The sequence below is a fragment of the Taudactylus pleione genome, unplaced genomic scaffold, assembly GCF_031769625.1.
Source record: "Taudactylus pleione unplaced genomic scaffold, aTauple2 ptg000181l, whole genome shotgun sequence".
NCBI lineage: Eukaryota > Metazoa > Chordata > Amphibia > Anura > Myobatrachidae > Taudactylus > Taudactylus pleione.
Genome location: NW_028284583.1, coordinates 2,340,616 through 2,359,967, shown reverse-complemented (window position 1 = coordinate 2,359,967; position 19,352 = coordinate 2,340,616). Strand labels below are relative to the sequence as shown.

The 19,352-nt window shown below is 45.3% G+C and overlaps 1 protein-coding gene across 3 annotated transcripts in view; it reads left to right on the top strand.

The window, feature by feature from the left end:
* The window catches only part of SEPTIN7 (septin 7), a 138,965-nt gene extending 130,246 nt beyond the window's left edge, over window positions 1-8,719 (top strand). For all 3 annotated transcript variants that reach the window (XM_088476035.1, XM_088476034.1, XM_088476033.1), the window contains one exon: window positions 7,640-8,719. In XM_088476035.1, coding sequence (XP_088332161.1) covers window positions 7,640-7,679 — 40 coding nt within the window. In that variant the 3' untranslated portion in view covers window positions 7,680-8,719. The remainder of the gene's footprint in view (window positions 1-7,639) is intronic.
* The last annotated feature ends 10,633 nt before the right edge of the window (window positions 8,720-19,352 follow it).

Below are 19,352 nucleotides of genomic sequence, written 5' to 3'. Positions count from 1 at the left end.
CAGGTGAACTGTGTAGGAATTACAACGGTTTCTATATGTGCCTCCCACATTTTAAGGGGCCAAAAGTAATGGGACAAACTAAACAATCCTAAATCTAATTTTCACTTTTTAATACTTTGTTGCAAATCCTTTGCAGGCAATTACAGCCTGAAGTCTGGAACGCATAGACATCACCAGACGCTGGGTTTCATCCCTGGTGATGCTCTGCCAGGCCTCTACTGCAAATGTCTTCAGTTCCTGCTTGTTCTTGGGGCATTTTCCCTTCAGTTTTGTCTTCATCAAGTGAAATGCATGCTCAATCGGATTCAGGTCAGGGGATTGACTTGGCCATTGCATAACATTCCACTTTCTACTTCAGGGTCCATAGGGTATCCACAGGATACCTTGGGGTATAGGTGTGACGTCAGTCGCAGGGCACCAAAGAGTTAAGCTTTCAGCCTCCCAGGATGCACTAGGTCCCCCTCCTATACCCCGCCCCCGGGCCAAGGCACCTCAGTTTAGTTTGGTGCCCGGCCGGAGTCGGGTGCACCTGTTGGAGTGGGGGCTAGAAGAGCCCCTGAAGCTTTTTCTTCATGCAGCTGTGGCTGCACATCTGGATGAACAGCATGGACAGTCAGTCCTGACGTCCATGCTGTCTTCCATACACCCCGCCGGTACCAGAACGCCGGTACTGATCCGGGGATGCTGGTGGGCATCTGGGGTCACAGCTAGCGGTGACCCCAGATGCTCCGGACCATGGCCGGATTCAAGGGGGACAGAGGTAAGCAGCGGGGTCCCGCGGTGGGTCCCCGCTGATCACATGGTCCTAAGTCCCCAGGCAGGGGGCTCCCTGGGGACTGGCTGCAGCGTGGAGCCAGGCGACCAACCTGCGCTTCCACTACCCCCTGGGACAGCGGACCGCAGCAGAGCGGTAGCGCTGCGGCGTCCCAGGGGTTAAATGCATGCCAGGGGAGCGCGCCTTCCCTGTCTCACAGCCGGCGCCTCCCCCGCTGCACACAGCCCTCTCTGCATGCTGCCGACTGGTCCTGTGGCAGCGCTCCTCCCCCAGGCCAGCCTCCTCTCTGCTCCTCGGCGGCCATCTTCTCCAGAACGGATGGTGAACGCTGCTGGAAGCGCTGGACGGAAGCATCGTGGTCTGGGTCCCCCCGCATACCTCTCCTCCGCTGTGGCTCAGGTCTGTGTATGCAGCGCTGTGTCCTACCAGGCCCTGTGTCTGTGTAGTTGAGTAATCAGCGCTGTTAGTGCAGGAATTGTTATTTCTCTGCATTGTATGTGACTGTGCTAGCGCTGCCTGTAACTTTTCTTCTCTAAACTGTCAGCTTTATTACTGTCCCTGTTCTTCTGCTAAAGCCCTTGCGGTGCGGTGCTGCAGGGTGGTCTCTCGCCTATTTAATACTTAATTGGTGAGAGAGGTCACATACGTGGTGCCATCATGTCTGAAAGTGATTTTCCCCTCCGGCTACAGTGTACCACGTGCAAAGTACCGTTAGCGGAGGGGGAGGGTAGCGCGGAGGGCCTTTGCCGGCAGTGTTTGTCCATGGCGCGGCCTATTACGGTTACAGCACCGGTACAGGAGCCGCCCTGGGCTTGTTTCGCTCAGGCGTTAACAGCTTTAGTGGGCCAGTTAGCTCCGCAGCCCGCGTTTACTCCGATGGGTTTGTCCCAGCAGTCTGTGGTGTCGTCACCCATGCAGGGGTTCCCACGACAATTGGTGGTACCCCACAGTCTCCCTATTTCCCCGCTCCCGGGTTCTCAGGAGCCAGCGTGGGTTAACTCCCTGACGAGTTCTGTACAGCACTTGTCGGATGTGTTGCAAGGGGAGTCTGTGATGCGGCCTCATAAAAGGCCGGTGGCGTCTCTGTCCGCTCCTTATGAGGATGACGAAGGGACGTCTGATGATGGGGAGATTCTGGATCCTTACGATCAGGAACCTTTCCATACTAAGGACGCTGATGCTAAGTCCAAAGTATATATTCCTGGACTTATTCGGGCGGTCCGCACAGTCTTGGTGATTGAGGACGAAGTTCCCCCAGCGGCTAAATCTAAGTATGCCTTTTTCAAAGATGTGAAGGGCGATGCCACAGTCTTTCCTCTTTCGGGTCAGTTGGTGGACCATTTAGAGGAGGCGTGGAAACAACCTGGCAAAAGATACCAGCCGCAGAGACGCCTGGCGGTGGCTTATCCGTTCGCGGATAATTATTTTGCTAAGTGGGAATCCCCTCCACAGGTGGATTCTCACGTGACCCGTCTTGTCCGTAGTGCCACATTGCCGATGCCATCCATGTCCTCCCTTAAGGATGCTACGGACCGCAAGGTAGAAATCTGCCTGAAGTCCGCTTATTCCCTTGCAGGGGGGGCAGCACGGCCGGCTATGGCCATTTGCTGGGTTGCCAGAGCGATGGAGCGCTGGGCGGATTCATTAGAGGCTTCTTTTGAATCCGACTGTCCGGCCAAACAGGCGGAGTTGATTGGCAATCTCCGTGATTCGGCCACCTACATCAACGAGGCGGCTCTAGACATTAGTACTCTGGTGTCTAGAATTTCTTCAGCAGCGGTAGCTGCTCGTCGCACCTTGTGGCTGCGATCCTGGAAGGCGGACGCAGATTCCAAGAAAGATCTGGAAGCGTTGCCGTTTACCGGAGAAGTTCTCTTCGGTCCGGATCTGGATAAGATTGTGGCCATGCTGGCGGCAGCCAAATCTGCTTGTCTCCCGTCGGCCGCTGCTCCTTCTGGTTCTGGACCATCGTCCTTTCGGTCATCTAGGGCCCAGGGCAGGCCCAAACCACAGTCGTTTCCTCGACAGGCTGGCCCTAAGAAATCGGTCAAGCCCCGGAAGCAGGCATGGAGTACCAGACGTCCGGCCCCCAAGCCAGATGACAAGCCTGCGGCCTGACGGTCCGGGCCTCCCTTTGGGGGATCCCAGGGTGGGAGGCCGCCTGCTACAGTTCGCCCAGTGTTGGTCGACCACTACGACAGACACTTGGGTTCTGGAGGTGGTTTCCCACGGATACGCCCTCTCCTTCCGGCACAGACCCCCGGCTCGCTTCTTCACCACGGGTCTCCCATCAGACCGGAACAAGGCTACGGAGCTGCGGAAGGTATTGCACACTATGCTCCAGGCTGGAGTTATAGTGGCTGTTCCATTCTCCCAGAGGGGCCAGGGTTTCTATTCAAATCTATTTTTGGTACAGAAACCCAATGGGTCATATCGTCCGATTCTCAACCTCAAAGCACTCAACAAGTCTTTGCGGGTCCCGAAGTTTCGGATGGAGACCCTACGGTCCATCATTCTGGCGCTGGAACCTGGGGACTACTTGGTGTCATTGGACATGCAGGACGCTTACCTGCATGTCCCTATTCTTTTGCGCCATCAACAGTTCCTCAGGTTTGCAATCCGCAGCGACCACTTCCAGTTTCGGGCGTTACCTTTTGGCCTGGCAACAGCACCACGTGTTTTCACCAAGGTGATGGCGGTCATGGCGGCTTCTCTGCGGCTGCAGGGAGTCCGCATGTTGCCGTATTTGGACGACCTGTTATTGGTGGCAGGATCTCCAGAGCTCCTGTTACGCCACTTGGACCTGACCATTGCACTGCTGCAACGGCACGGCTGGCTAATCAACTGGCAGAAGTCCACTCTAATCCCGTCTCGGAGGATTCTGCATCTTGGAGCCTTATTGGACTCGGGACAGCAAAGGATCTTCGTGACGGAGGACAAGATCTCTGCTTTACAGTCAAGGGTGCGCAGTTGCCTGCACAGCCGCCGGGTGTCCTTACACTCGGCGATGAGGTTACTGGGCTCCATGGTGTCGGTGTTCGACATGGTGGAATACGCCCAGTTTCACTCCAGACCTCTGCAGCACCTGATCCTGTCCAAGTGGAACGGGCTGACTCAGTCTCTGAAGTCCCAGACGATTGTGCTCACCCAGGAGGTTCGCCTGTCCCTTGCGTGGTGGTTACAGACGACCCACCTCAACAAGGGACGTCCGTTCTGGGTTCCAAATTGGGTCCTGTTGACAACGGACGCCAGTCTTCGGGGCTGGGGAGCAGTTTCGGGTCCACACTTGTTCCAGGGCAGGTGGACGCCGACAGAAGCGGAGCTTCCAATAAATATCTTGGAACTCCGTGCGGTCTTCAATGCTCTCCAACAGGCACAGCGGTTTCTCCAGGGTCGCCCGGTGCAGGTCCAGTCGGACAACGCTACCACCGTGGCCTACATAAACAGGCAAGGAGGAACTCGCAGTCGGGCGGCTCTCGTAGAGGTCTCTCGGATCCTGGTTTGGGCGGAGCGCAATCTTCCGGCCATATCAGCGGTCTTCATCCCGGGAGTGCTAAATTGGGAGGCGGACTTTCTAAGTCGCCAGGACGTTCATCCGGGGGAATGGTCCCTGCACCCGGACGTTTTTCAACTACTGGTGGACAGGTGGGGTCTTCCAGAAATCGACCTCATGGCGTCCCGGCACAACAACAAGTTGCCGGTGTACGGGTCTCGCACAAGAGACGAAGGGGCGTCTCTGGTGGATGCTCTGTCCGTCCGGTGGACGTTCCGGTTCGCATACCTGTTCCCTCCGGTCTCCCTTCTTCCACGGGTAATCCGGAAATTCAAACAGGAAGGAGGGACGCTCCTGTTGATAGCTCCCGCGTGGCCCAGACGGCACTGGTTCTCAGACCTTCAGGGTCTGTCCGTGGACAGTCCTCTGCGGTTGCCGCTACGACCGGACCTTCTGTCTCAGGGTCCTTGCCTTCACCCTTCCAGTGGTGTCGACCGAGAGGTTATGCACCGCGGGAGTTTCGTCTGTCTCGGATTCTCGCCTTCCTGCAAGCGGGACTAGATCATGGGCTTCGCCTTGCTTCTTTGAAGGTACAGGTTTCGGCCCTATCTGTCTGGTTTCACCGTAGGATTGCTACAATCCCGGATGTGCGCAACTTTATGCAGGGTGTTCTCCGCATTCAGCCGCCCTTTGTTCCACCTGTGGCGCCTTGGGATTTGGCTGTGGTCCTGAGGGCTCTCCAAGGACCGCCGTTTGAACCACTGGGCTCAGTGGATCTTAAATGGCTAACAGCTAAGACTGTTTTCCTTCTGGCCATTGCTTCGGCCAGACGTGTTTCTGAGTTAGGGGCTCTTTCTTGTAGACCCCCTTTCTTGGTTTTTTATGGGAACAGGGCAGTGCTCCGCACTCGGCCCGAGTTTCTTCCCAAAGTTGTTTCCCGGTTTCATGTTAACGAGGAAATAGTTGTTCCGGCCTTTAACTCACCGGGTCTTTCCGTGGGTGAGGCCTCTTTGGATGTTGTGCGGGCCTTAAGGACTTATGTTGACCGCACTTCTTCGTTTAGGAAGTCGGACGCTTTGTTTGTCCTCTATGGCTTCCGTAAAAAGGGTTGGCCTGCTTCAAAGCAAACTTTGGCAGCCTGGATCCGTATGGCTATTTCTGAAGCTTATCTTCATGAAGGCCTACCGGTCCCTCCTTCTCTGAAGGCTCATTCCACTAGGTCTGTGGGTCCTTCGTGGGCAGCTCGACGTGGTGCCTCGGCAGTTCAGATCTGCAAGGCTGCTACGTGGTCTTCTGTCCATACCTTCGTGAGGTATTACAGGTTTGACACCTTCGCCTCTCAGGATGCTTCCTTCGGGCGGCGGATTCTCCTTTCTGCACAGGAGCGTCCCCACCCTTAAAGGATACTGCTTTGGGACATCCCCAAGGTATCCTGTGGATACTCTATGGACCCTGAAGTAGAAAATATGAGATATGGTAAGAACTTACCCTTGTTATCTCTATTTCTACGAAGTCCATAGGGTTCCACAGGACTCCCGCCCTGTCGCACCTGTGCTGCAGATGGGCTTTGCTCTGGTCACCGGGTCTTTTGGTGTTGCTGAGCTCTCCGGTGCGTTCTTTCTTTTTAAGAATGTTCCAAACAGTTGATTTGGTCACACCTAATGTTTTTGCTATCTCTCTGATGGGTTTGTTTTGATTTTTCAGCCTACTGATGGCTTGCTTCACTGATAGTGACAGCTCTTTGGATCTCATATTGAGAGTCGACAGCAACTGATTCCAAATGCAAATGTCACACCTAGAATCAACTCCAGACCTTTTACCTGCTTAATTGATAATGAAATAACGAGGGAATAGCCCACACCTGTCCATGAAATAGATTTTGAGTTGATAGTCCCATTACTTTTGGCCCCTTAAAAAGTGGGAGGCACATATAGAAACCGTTGTAATTCCTACACCGTTCACCTGATTTGGATGTAATTACCCTCAAATTAAATCTGAAAGTCTGCAGTTAAAGCACATCTTGTTTGTTTCATTTCAAAGCCATTGTGGTGGTGAATAGAGGCCAAAATATGAAAATTCTGTCAATGTCCCAATATTTATGCACCTGACTGTAGATTACAAGTGTAGTTCATTATATTTAGAAAAAACATTTTTCTCGATGTTGTCCCTGTGAAAATAAAGGACATTCCTACACAAACAAAATATTCATAATGAAAAGAAAAACCTAAATTTGTTTAGTTGTATTCTTTTATACTGTGGCTTCAGTCACACCAAATAACCCATCTCGGCACACCAGGTCCCGGCAACTTGGCCAGACTACAAATGTGTCTCTTTTGTACAAATAAAACTACTAGAAGCGACTTGGCTATATTGCCAGCATATGCAGACCACTAAGATTTGCGACATTTATAGATGTGTGCCCTCATACATCTGGCCTCAATACGCGAAGCAGTGCCACTTGCCTGGTGTGAGTGAGCTGCCAGGTCCTGTGTTACTCTGCTAGCAGAGGGGGGCTTTTTTTTTTTTTTTTGCTGAAAATGCATCTTAAGTCGCAATGCTACTATGACGCACCAGGAGGCTGTGCTGATTAATTTGATATGCGACACTTGTATATCTGTGTGTGACTGAGTCTCTGAATCTGTATGACGTATCATCTGTGTACACATATCTGTACTGCAAATATTGTAATTCATGTCACTGCTCAGTTGGGACCAGGGCTTAATGAAAGATTTGGTTAGGTAGCCTATGCCCAAGAATTTAGGAGTGCGAAGGGAAACATCGTTAAAAATATGTACTGTATGCGAGTTTTTGTTAATGCTGTAGTCATGTAAAATAAATATGACCCATTAATGTTTCAGCCTATCATTTACTTTAGAAAAGGTCATTAGGACATCTCTCAGTTCACTACTTACACAAATATTCCCTTCAAATGTTTCTACATGGCATATAGGCACAACCTAGGCTTTTGTGTTATGTTGCATTTGGCTAGTACTACAGAGTAGTCCTCATCTACTTGCCCTTCTGTGCTCCCAGTTATGAAGTGGTTGCATCTTGAACTGTGTTTAGTCTTTGAAATAATCAGTGTAGTCACAGCATCACAAGCTAACTGTCAGGAGATGTTTATGCTATTCTTGTGGAAGGCATGGCTATATATAATGTTTAAGTGGTTAGAGGTGCTGTTTCATGATGTTGAGAGGGCAATGGAGCCAAAGCAAGACAGCCTTATATTGAGAGATGGTGGAAAAGGGCTGGGTCCCCTAGAATAGCAAAGTAGTATGATGTAAGATTTGCCACACTGATGCAGCCTGATTGTTAGATAAGTATGTACGCAGTTAGATAAAATGCTTATCTTCTCTTTCTTCTTTTCATAGGACCTTGGAGAAAAATAAGAAGAAAGGGAAGATCTTTTAAGACATTTCTTGACCACCGTACTCTGTATCAGTTGCCAACTTGCCAGCCCAGACATCAGTGTTTGTTGGAGCCATTCAGCCACTTTTGAAACCAGTTGCATCCATTAATGTTGGATTAAACGGCATGACCTTTTTTTTATTATTATTAATCTTAATTGAGATTAAGATATGCCTTGAATTGTTTGAGGGTTTTTTTTCATACTTGGAGAACTATACACTGCAAGTAACTGCTCCTTTTCTCCCCCTCTCTTTCTCTTTTTAACTGATGTCTTCATTTTAAAATCAAGGAAAAAAAAAAGCATTTTACTGTTGTATATCCGTGGTCTGGTGGCTGGTAGCAGAATATTCCACAATACAAGGACTCTGGCTTACAATGAAGATAAAAATGCCATACTTCTAACGTGCGCACATGTAATACAAAACTTCCATGCATACGGTCTCTTGTTATTTACATTTTTTTCCCTATTTTGACACTTCCATTGTTTAAAGTACACATGGGAAACCTAGGCTTACAGCACACAGATGGCTTTTTTATTTCCTGTTTTTTTTTTTTGTTTTTTTTTTTATTAAGAACCAACCTCTTGGTTGGGCGATACCTAAAATATATGCTCTTTTCCATTTAGTACCTTCTTTATCCAAAAGAAACTAATTACTGCTTCCTTTTGTAATAACATAACTTTAGATATTGTTTTCCAGATATCAGTTTTACTGATTTAAAGTATCTTATTTCCTTGCAGTAGGCACCAGTGAGTAAACATTCTGTTCTTATTATTTTTTGCCTCTTTAAATACTTCCCTAAGTTTTGTGGTAATGCAGCAGGAATGGTGCATTTATAGGTCACTTCTAGATAAAAATGTAACAAACCGCCTGTTCCTACCTTATTGTGCAGTCTCTCTTATGTTTTGCTAGAAATGGGAATCATGGTCTCACAAGGAGAGGAACATCACAATTTTGCATTTAGCTGTATTCATATACTGCCTTTCTGTATTTTTTTTTGTTTGTATTGTACAAAGTCACATAATAAACAATGTTGTGATGTAATACCGCAAGTAATTTGTCTTCCCTTTTACTTTTAAGTTTCTACATTGTTATGCAAGATTTACGGACCACTGTGTTATTAAGGAAATCCTTGTGTATCTATGACATGTTAGTGTGTCGTTCAGGTGTACAAAATTAGCTTAACCTTAGAGAACATCTTCTACAAACTCATAGGCTGGAAAATGAAAAAAAACATGTTTACCATGGCCTAATTTTTTTTTGTAATAAAGAATACCAATTCAGAGTATTTGGCACATTCTTGTTTATAAAACACCACAATTTGCAGGTGCTAGTAATTGGTTCCTTTTTTACATGGAAATCGATTTTATATCAATCAGCTGCAGCAGCCTACTCTGAGCCCTTGGACACTTACTAAACAACTTCTAGTATTGGTAGTAAATAATCAAAAATCAATGTCAGCCACAGCGTTTGTTAAAAAATGAATAGTACTGGCATGGCAGAAAATTAATCAAGACACGTGTGAATAAAGTAACATTTGATAACCAACAAATGATCACACAATACAAAATATGTAAATGTGTACTTTGATCAAGACTGTTGGAGGCAAAGCTGCCTGATACCTGTCATTGTTTGCAAGTCTTCGCATTATGCTAAAAGATCCAGCCACCAGCTTATTGCCACCTGCCCTGATGTCAATGGCCGCTCCGGGACTTCTATGTGAGCTCACACCGGGATTTTCAGCTTTGTTCAGTAGCACAACCACCTACAGTATTGGACTTTGCTTGGAGCTGCACTTCATATGGATCCTCACTAACGAACACCTGTCTTTATGCCGGACTGCACCCTAGTAAATATTATTCCTCAACTATTTGGATCATTCACACTCACGTGCAGTATTAGGATGTCAGTAAGCCCATTCAGTTTGTACTATGTGTGGACTGTAATAGTTATGCAAATAGGCAGAGCTAATAGTCCATTCAATTGTTCTTTTTTAAAGTGTTTTGTTTTTTTTTAGGACATTTATTTGATATTTTTTACATTTTTAATTGGTAAACATATCTTTTAGCTATACACTTATATGTTTTGTGTGATCATTTGTTGGGTTTTTAATGTTAATATATTCACATGTCTTAATTTTCTCCAATTCCAATACAATTTGGTTTTTAACAAGCGCAGTGCCTCACATTGACATTCTTGTTTATGCATATTAAGCTCATGTTATCATTCTGCATAGGCACTCATGTCCAGTATAGTTTTGAATGGCTGTCCTGTGCAATTTCTGAGGAATCCTACCTCCACTGGTTCCCAGTACAGTCCAAATAATCACTGTTGCTTTGGTATTTGGTATTCAGCACAATATGTATCAGAATGGTGAAAATGCAGTGGCTACATCCACTACACCAGGCATGTCAAACTCAAAATACCAACCGGGCGAATGTTCAATTCCAATTTTGGAAGGTTTATTAATTAAAACCAATGCAGTTCCCCCTGTAGTAGTGCCCCTTATGCAATTCCACCCTGTATTAGAGCCCTTTTGCAATGCCTCCTGAATTTGTGCCCATTATGCAATGCCCCTTATGCAGTGCCCCCAGTAATGTCCCTAGTAGTGCCCCTTATGCAGTGCCCCAGTAATGCCCCTAGTGGTGCACCTTTATGTTGTGCCCCCAGTAATGCCTCATGTTGTGCCCCCAGTAATGTCCTTAGTATTGCCCCTTATGCAGAGTCCCCAGTAATGCCCCTTATGCAGAGCCCTCAGTAATGCCCCTAATGCTGTGCCCCTTTACCTTTCTTCACAGCGGACACTGGGCACCACTCCAGTACACGCCGTCCCGCGTAGACGCTGACGCTGAATGGATCTAATTAGATCCAGAGCGGCAGGCTCAGCTCGTCGCGGGTGATGTCACCCGCGCGCTGCATCACTGGGAGCTCTGGCCTTTGAAGCGATCAGAGGCTTCTGATCGCTTCAGAGACCACTGTTGCCAGCCTGTGTTGGCCGCATATTATATATATGTGAGCCCACACTCTAGGGCCGCAGAAAATGTTTATTCGGGCCGCATGTTTGACATGCCTGACGTACACTAACAGCAATAACACAGCAACTGTCTGTCCATAGCTATCTGTATGCCTATCCTTGTCACATGCACACACAGGGCGACTTTAAAGAACTGTTTGATACGCACCATAGCTCTGATTGTAATGTAGCAGTATACAGTTAGGTCCATATATATTTGGACACTGACACAGTTTTTGTTATTTTAGCTGTTAACTAAAACATATTCAAGTTAGTTATATAATGAATATTGTTTTAATGCCCCTACATACTTGACTATTTTCCTAATGATTTGGCCAATTTCGATACATCAGAATGACAAATCGATAAAATCATCCATTGTGTATGCACTACATTGTGCAGTGTGCGCGGTCGTCAGCCGCATTGGACTACATGTACTAAAGATCAGGCGATATGGCTGGCTATCACATGCAGCGCTATGCGGCAGGGGCCAGCGTATCGGGTGAACGGGCACTGGATCGCCCGATATGTTGTCCCGTAGGCAGGGGGTTGGTCGCATCGTTGGGTACACACGTCATTTAGTGTGTACCTTGAAAGTGCAGACTATGAGCTTTAACTTGAGAATATGCACATTCAAATTAGAGGAAGGGTTTAGTAATTATAACTGTTTAACATGTAGCTCAAACTCAAAAACTGTTTCATAGACAGGTGTTGGGCTACTCCTTTTGTTATTTCTTTATCCATTAAGCAGGCAACAGGTCTGAAGTAGATTCCAAGTGTGGCATTTGTATTTGAAAACTTTTGCTGTGAACCCACAACATGTGATCAAAGGAGCTCTCAGTGCAGGTGAAACCAGACCATCCTTGGGCTGCAAAAACAAAAAAAATCCATCAGAAATAGTGGGAACGTTAGGAGTGGCCAAATCAACAGGTTAATACATTCTGATAAAAAAAGAGTGCACTGGTGAGCTCAGCAACACAAAAAGTCTTGGACAACAGTGGAGGATGATTGCTGGGTCTTTTCCATGGTAAAGAAAAACCCTTCACAACATCCAGCCAAGTGAAGAACACTCTCCAGGAGGTAGCATATCATTATCCCAGTCTGCCATAAAGAGAAGACTTCACAAGAGCAAATGCAGATGGTTCACCACAAGGTGCAAGCCATTCATAAGCCTCAAGAATAGAAATGACAGATTAGACTGCCAAAAAACCCAGCCCAGTTCTGGAACAGCATTCTATGGACAGATTAAACAAATAGATCAAACTGTACCAGAGTGATGGAAAGAAAAAAGTATGGAGAATGCATGGAAATGGCTCATGATCCAAAGCATACCACATAGTCTATAAAAGCCGGTGGAGGCAGTGTGATGGCATGGGTATGTATTGCTTCCAATGGCACTGGGTTGCAGCCGGATGGTTCTACTGTCAGGTTCAACCGAATTCAGCAAAGTTAGACCGTTTCACAGTGCAGATGGGCAGTGACCCAAAATATAATGCAAAAGCAACCTAGGAGTTTTCTTAATTCAAAGTAGTAGAATATTCTGTAATGGCCGAGTCAGTCATCTGATTTCAACCCAATTGAGCATGCATTTTACTTGCTGAAGACAAAACTAAAGGCAGAAAGAACAAACAACTGAAGACTGTTGCAGTAAAGGCCTGGTTCCAGACAACAGGCTGTCATTGCCTGCAGAGGATTCTTCACCAACTATTAAAAATTAACCTTTTTTATGATTGTTAAATAGCCCCTGTGTATGAAAATGGTTGCTAAGTATTTCATACAATATTTTTGTTCAACCCCTTGAATTAAAATTGAAAGTCTGCGTACAGAGCCAAAATTGTCAGTGTCCATTTTAAATATATATTGACCTAATTGTACATACACACTCAAATTATTGTACTCACCGAATGATTGAAGGTTAAAAATGTTCTCCACTGTATAGTCTGCACACCCAGTTGCAAACATTGGCCCTGATTCAGAGATTTACGCTAATACAATCGCAGCTGTGGTCTCTTACGGACTGCAGTAGCGAAAATATGCTAATATCTCCAAAAGCTTACCCGAGCATAGGGACGCCCACTGCTGCCTTCTCATATCCATTCGGCGACGTGCAACAGCATAAACATAGATTACATTGACGCGGAACAGGTAGTCACAAAACTTGTAAGTCAAGTCTGACCAGCCTCAAACACTGCAGCTCTCCCGAGCATTGGCCAATTTATGCACGCCCATGAAACTGCGTTTAAATTCACACATGCCTGCATTTTTCTAAACCCCCCTCCCCCCTGTGACCTCTGTCAAACACATGCAGAGAGTGGCATTCAATGACTAACAATTGCTCGATCTGCGTAAATATCAGCACTGCGTAAATTTTGGAATCAGGCTCTACAATGATCAGATAAAGCCACAAAAGTCCAGTTAGTGTGGTTAATTACCCCCAATATTTACCTCCAATAAAATAAATTACAGTCCCCAAGAGACCACATTTTCATGCAGCTCTGTACGACACTTCATCAGTTACAATCAGTTAAGTATGATTGTTCGGTTTGTGAACAGCCTAAGAGTTTTGAAAAGTGTATAGGTTTATACAGTGCTTTTTTTTTTTTATCAGAATTTACAATTTTGCTTACTGGTGTGGAAAGCTTGGTAGAATAAAGCTGGGTACACAGATTTATTGGACTCTGGTCTTTGTATTAAATTTAGTGTTAGTGGCTCCAATTAGATTAATATTGAATTTTTAGTTCTAATAATGCACAAACACAATCTGTGCAATACATCAATTTATATAATAATAATCGTACACAGTCTGTCCAAAATCAGACATGCACAGTGTACCAGCCCTCCTCTACCTACCAATGGCTCCCACTGTAGAGGACTGAGTGAAGGAGGAGAGACATGGTGAGGTGTAATATCACGTAGGTTTTTGTGTTTAAATCCTGACAGCTGTGAGCTAGCTCTTTACTTGTAACTCAGTTTAGAACGCAAGTTTCTGTGAAGATATTCCCATTTATCAAATGACAGCTTTATATTTATCAATTCCATTCACCGGTTAGATGAAGGAATGGCAGGAGCCTTTCAATGTTTTGCTAAGGTCAGTCTAGCATAGACAAGTGTGATTATATAAATACCTTCATGTCCTACAACAAGCCCAGTAAACCCTTCCACAAATTAAATAAAATTTGTATTTTTAAGCCAAAATATTGTTCAGTGTACAGCAGTGGCGTAACTTCATCCCAGGTGCCCCGAGGCAAGATAAATGTTGGTGCCCCCCCCCACAATTAAAATTAATTAACCACCCCCCCAGCACCTATGCCAGCCCCAGCTGCCGCCGTCCCCCCTATACCAGTTCCTCCAGTAGTGGTCCCTCTGTGCAGTGCCCTCTGTAGAGGTCTCCCTATGCAGTGCCCCCGGTTGTAATGCCCTTGTAATGCCCCTTGAAGTGCCCCCAGTAGTAAGCCCCCTGCAGTGACCCCAGTAGTAAGCCCCGTGTAGTGACCCCAGTAATGACCCCTGTAGTAAGCCCCCTGTAGGCCCCCAGTAGTGAGCACCCCTGCGCGCGCACACGCAAAACAAAATGAAAAACAAAATACTTACCTTAATCCCCGCTCCAGTGCTGCTGCCGTCCGCCCCGGCGCCCGCACCTCGGAACTATGGCAGTGACGTCATGACTTCACTCTCATAGTGCATTGCGGGGCCCGGAAGCCGGAGCTCAGGAGTGAGCTTCGGCTGCCGCTGGCGCCGGGGGGAGGAAGGGAAGAAGGAGCGGGCACCCACTGGTAACACACTCAGCGGGCGCCCGGCAAATGGAGGGTGCAGGGGGTGCGACCGCACCTCCTGCACCGCCTGTAGTTATGCCACTGGAGGTGGAGCGCTGATCAGCGGCGCTCCTCCATGCAGTGCCCAGAACTGCCGGGGGACAATGGAGCCAGGTGCCCCCTTCAGGGCTGGCGCCCGGTGGCAAATGACTCCATTGTCTTCGGGAGTTCCGCCACTGGTGTACAGTATGTGTCCTTCCAGAACCTGTGATTGTGTGTACCACCACTTAACAATGTTACCACGTAGTCTACATCACCCTCTTGCACTCTCCAATGCACTCACTCCTGCCCTTAGCTCCCCATACACAGGCTCATTCTCTATATCTTCCATTTAGACTGTAAGCTCCATGAGCAGGGACCTCCTCCCTCCTGTTCTCATTACCTACTTCTCTTGCGGACAAGCTACGCTCTACACCTCCTCCTTGGGCTCTCTGATCATGGGCTCCACTCCTATGACATAGTCCTTGTTATATGTGCAAATGCCAGTAGCTACAGGTTTCAGATTACGATTAATATTTCCATTGCATCCCTTGCATCAGTGTCTGTGTTGAGATTTGTAGTGCTGATTGTTACTTGTCCACTGTATTGTATTGTACTGTTTTACCCTGTACTGTCTTATTGTTTTGCCCTCTGTACAGTGCTGCGGACCACATGTGGCGCCCTATAAATAGTTTAATAATAATACTCTCATACATATTGAGTAAATATATCTTCCTCTCTGTAGCATCTCTTGATGATGTTAGATGTTTCTTTCATAATTTTAAACAATCTGAGTCATGTATTAAGTGCTATAAATACATGTTAGTGATATTGCCAGCTGTAGACATACAGTGCCTTGCAAAATTATTCAGCCCCTTTGCCTTTTTACCTTTTTTTGCTACATTACAACCTGGATTTTTTTTTTTATCTTAATTTTATGCGATGGATGTGCACAAAATAGTCTAATTTGGTGAAGTGAAAAATTGGCGTGTGCATATGTAATCACCTTCTTTGCTATGAAGCCCCTCAAAAGTTCTGGTGCAACCAATTACCTTCAGAAGTCACAATTTGTGAAATGTAGTCCACCTGTGTGAAATCTAAGTGTCACATGATCTGTCAGTATAAACACACCTTTTCTGAAAGGCCCCAGAGGCTGCAACACCACTAAGCAAGAAGCATCACACCATGAAGACCAAGGAGCTCTCCAAACAAGTCAGGGACAAAGTTGTTGAGAAGTACAATTCTGGGTTGGGTTATAAAAAAAAAATATCCAAATCTTTGGTGATCCCCCGGAGCACCATCAAATCCATCATCAAATGGAAAGAACATGGTACCACAACAAACCTGCCAAGAGAGGGCTGCCCCCCAAAACTCACAGACCGGGCATGGAGGGCATTAATCAGAGAGGCAGCACAGAGACCAAAGGTAACCCTGAAGGAGCTGCAAAGTTCCACAGCAGAGACTGGTGTATCTGTGCATGTGACCACAATAAGCCATACACTCCATAGAACTGGGCTTTATGGAAGAGTGGCCAGAAAGAAGCCATTACTTAGTGATAGAAATAAGACATGATTTCAGTTTGCCAAAAGGCATGTGAGCTACTCCCCAAATGTATGGAGGAAGTTGCTCTGGTCAGATAAGACTAAAATTTAACTTTTCGGCAACCAAGGAAAACGCTATGTCTGGCGCAAACCCAACTCATCCCATCACCCCAAGAACACCATTCCCACAGTGAAACATGGTGGTGGCAGCATAATGCTGTGGGATGTTTTTCAGCAGCAGGGCCTGGGAACTGATTCAAGTCGAGGGAAAGATGGATATTGCTAATTGCAGGGATATTCTTGAGCAAAACCTGTTTCAGTCTGCCTGTGATTTAAGACTGGGACGGAGGTTCACCTTCCAGCAGGACAATGACCTGAAGCATACTGCTAAAGCAACACTCGAGTGGTTTAAGGGGAAACTTTTAAATGTGTTGGAATGGCCTAGTCAAAGCCCAGATCTCAATCTAATTGGTCAGACTCGAAGATTGCTGCTCACAAGCAGAAACCATCCAACATAAAGAAGCTGGATCAGTTTTACCTTGAGGAATGGGCAAAAATCCCAGGGGCAAGATGTGGCAAGCTCATAGAGACTTATCCAAAGCGACTTGCAGCTGTAATTGATTGAAAAGGTGGCTCGATAAAGTACTGACTCTAGGGGGGTGAATAGTTATGCATGCTGAAGTTTTCTGTTATGTTGTCCTAAATATTTGTTTCACAATGTAAAAAAAAAGAAAAACTTCACAGTTGTAAGCATGTTCAGTGAATGAAATGATGCACACCTTCAAACAATCCATTTTAATTCCAGGTTGTGAGGCAACAAAACATGAAAAATGCAAAAGGGGGTGAATACTTTTGCAAGGCACTGTAGATGAGTTTGGTGACCACTAAGCATCTTCTAAGTAGGATACCTGCACCGTTATAGACTTTCCTTTAACTTGTGCTGTAAAGGCATGTCTGAGAAAGGCTAATATAAGAAATTGCCACAGGAAATTTTGTGCTGCAAAATTATATATACAGGTTGAGTCTCCTATATCCAAAATGTTTGGGAGCAGAAGTATTTCGGATATCTTATTTCTCTGTACTTTGGAATATTTGTATACCATAATGAGATATTTTGGGAATGGAACCCAAGTCTAAATGCAGAATGCATTTGTTTTATATACACAGCCTGAATGTAATTTTATACAATATTTTTACTAATTTTGTGGATCAAAAAATGTATTTGTTTCATATACACCTTATACACAGTCTGATGACAAGTTCATACAATATTTTTTTATAATTTTGTGCAATAAACAAAGTTTGTGAACATTGAGCCATCAGAAATCAAAGGTGTAAACAATTCTGAATTTCAGAATATTCTATATATTGCAATATTTAGATATGGGAGACTCAACCTGTAACACCATAAGTGCTAAGGACTAGTCCAGAGATTTCCAAACTTCATCATTACATTCCAGGTTTTGAGGATTTCTATGCTTGAGCACAGGTGACTTAATTAGTACATCAGTCAATTTGATTTAACCATCTGGACTCTAGCATGGATATCCTTAAAACCTGGACTGTAATGGTGGAGTTAGGGAAACCCTGAACTAGTCCCTACCATTTCCAAAGATAGGGCTGCGTCCTAATGTCCAGATCTTCTCCATCATGTGTGAAATTAAAAAAACATGTAGTATGGTACATTTTGTAGCTTTCAAAATGCATTATAATTTTGAAGTGCAGATTTTAGTTTGAAGAGCAATGTGTAGAAACCAGATTTTTGCTGTGAAAAGATGAATTAATGCTAAATCAGGAACACAAAATATTTCCTGGTGTTTGTGGTAAACAGCTGGAATATATATATATATATATATATATATATATATATATATATATATACATACAGTCAGGTGCATAAATGTTGGGACATTGACAGAATTTTCATATTTTGGCCTCTATTCACCACCACAATGGCTTTGAAATGAAACAAATAAGATGTTCTTTAACTGCAGACTTTCAGATTTAATTTGAGGGTAATTACATCCAAATCAGGTGAACGGTGTAGGAATTACAATGGTTTCTATATGTGCCTCCCACTTTTTAAGGGGCCAAAAGTAATGGGACTATCAACTCAAAAGCTATTTCATGGACAGGTGTGGGCAATTCCCTCATTATTTCATTATCAATTAAGCAGGTAAAAGGTCTGGAGTTGATTCTAGGTGTGACATTTGCATTTGGAATCAGTTGCTGTCGACTCTCAATATGAGATCCAAAGAGCTGTCACTATCAGCGAAGCAAGCCATCATTAGGCTGAAAAATCAAAACAAGCCCATCTGAGAGATAGCAAAAACATTAGGTGTGGCCAAATCAACTGTATGGAACATTCTCAAAAAGAAAGAACGCATCGGAGAGCTCAGCAACACCAAAAGACCCGGAAGACCACGGAAAACAACTGTGGTGGATGACAGAAGAATTATTTCCCTGGTGAAGAAAAACCCATTCACAACAGTTGGCCAAATCAAGAACACTCTCCAGGAGGTAGGTGTATATGTGTCAAAGTCAACAATCAAGAGAAGACTTCACAAGAGTGAATATAGAGGGTTCACCACAAGATGTAAACCATTGGTGAGCCACAAAAACAGGAAGAGCAGATTAGAGTTTGCCAAATAACATCTAAAAAAGCCATTATAGTTCTGGAACAACATCCTATGGACATATGAGACAAAGATCAACTTGTACCAGAGTGATGGGAAGAAAAGAGTATGGAGAAAGAAAGGAACTGCTTATGATCCAAAACATACCTCATCAGTGAAGCATGTTGGCGGTAGTGTCATGGCATGGGCATGTATGGCTGCCAATGGAACTGGTTCTCTTGTATTTATTGATGATGTGACTGCTGACAAAAGCAGCAGAATGAGTTCTGAAGTGTTTTGGGCAATATTATATGCTCATATTCAGTCAAATGCTTCAGAACTCATTGGACGGCGCTTCACAGTGCAGATGGACAATGACCCGAAGCATACTGCAAAAGCAACCAAAGAGTTTAAAGCTAAAAAGTGGAATGTTATGCAATGGCCAAGTCAATCCCCTGACCTGAATCTGATTGAGCATGCATTTCACTTGATGAAGACAAAACTGAAGGGAAAATGCCCCAAGAACAAGCAGGAACTGAAGACATTTGCAGTAGAGGCCTGGTAGAGCATCACCAGGGATGAAACCCAGCGTTTGGTGATGTCTATGCGTTCCAAACTTCAGGCTGTAATTGCCTGCAAAGGATTTGCAACAAAGTATTAAAAAGTGAAAGTTAGATTTAGGATTGTTTAGTTTGTCCCATTACTTTTGGCCCCTTA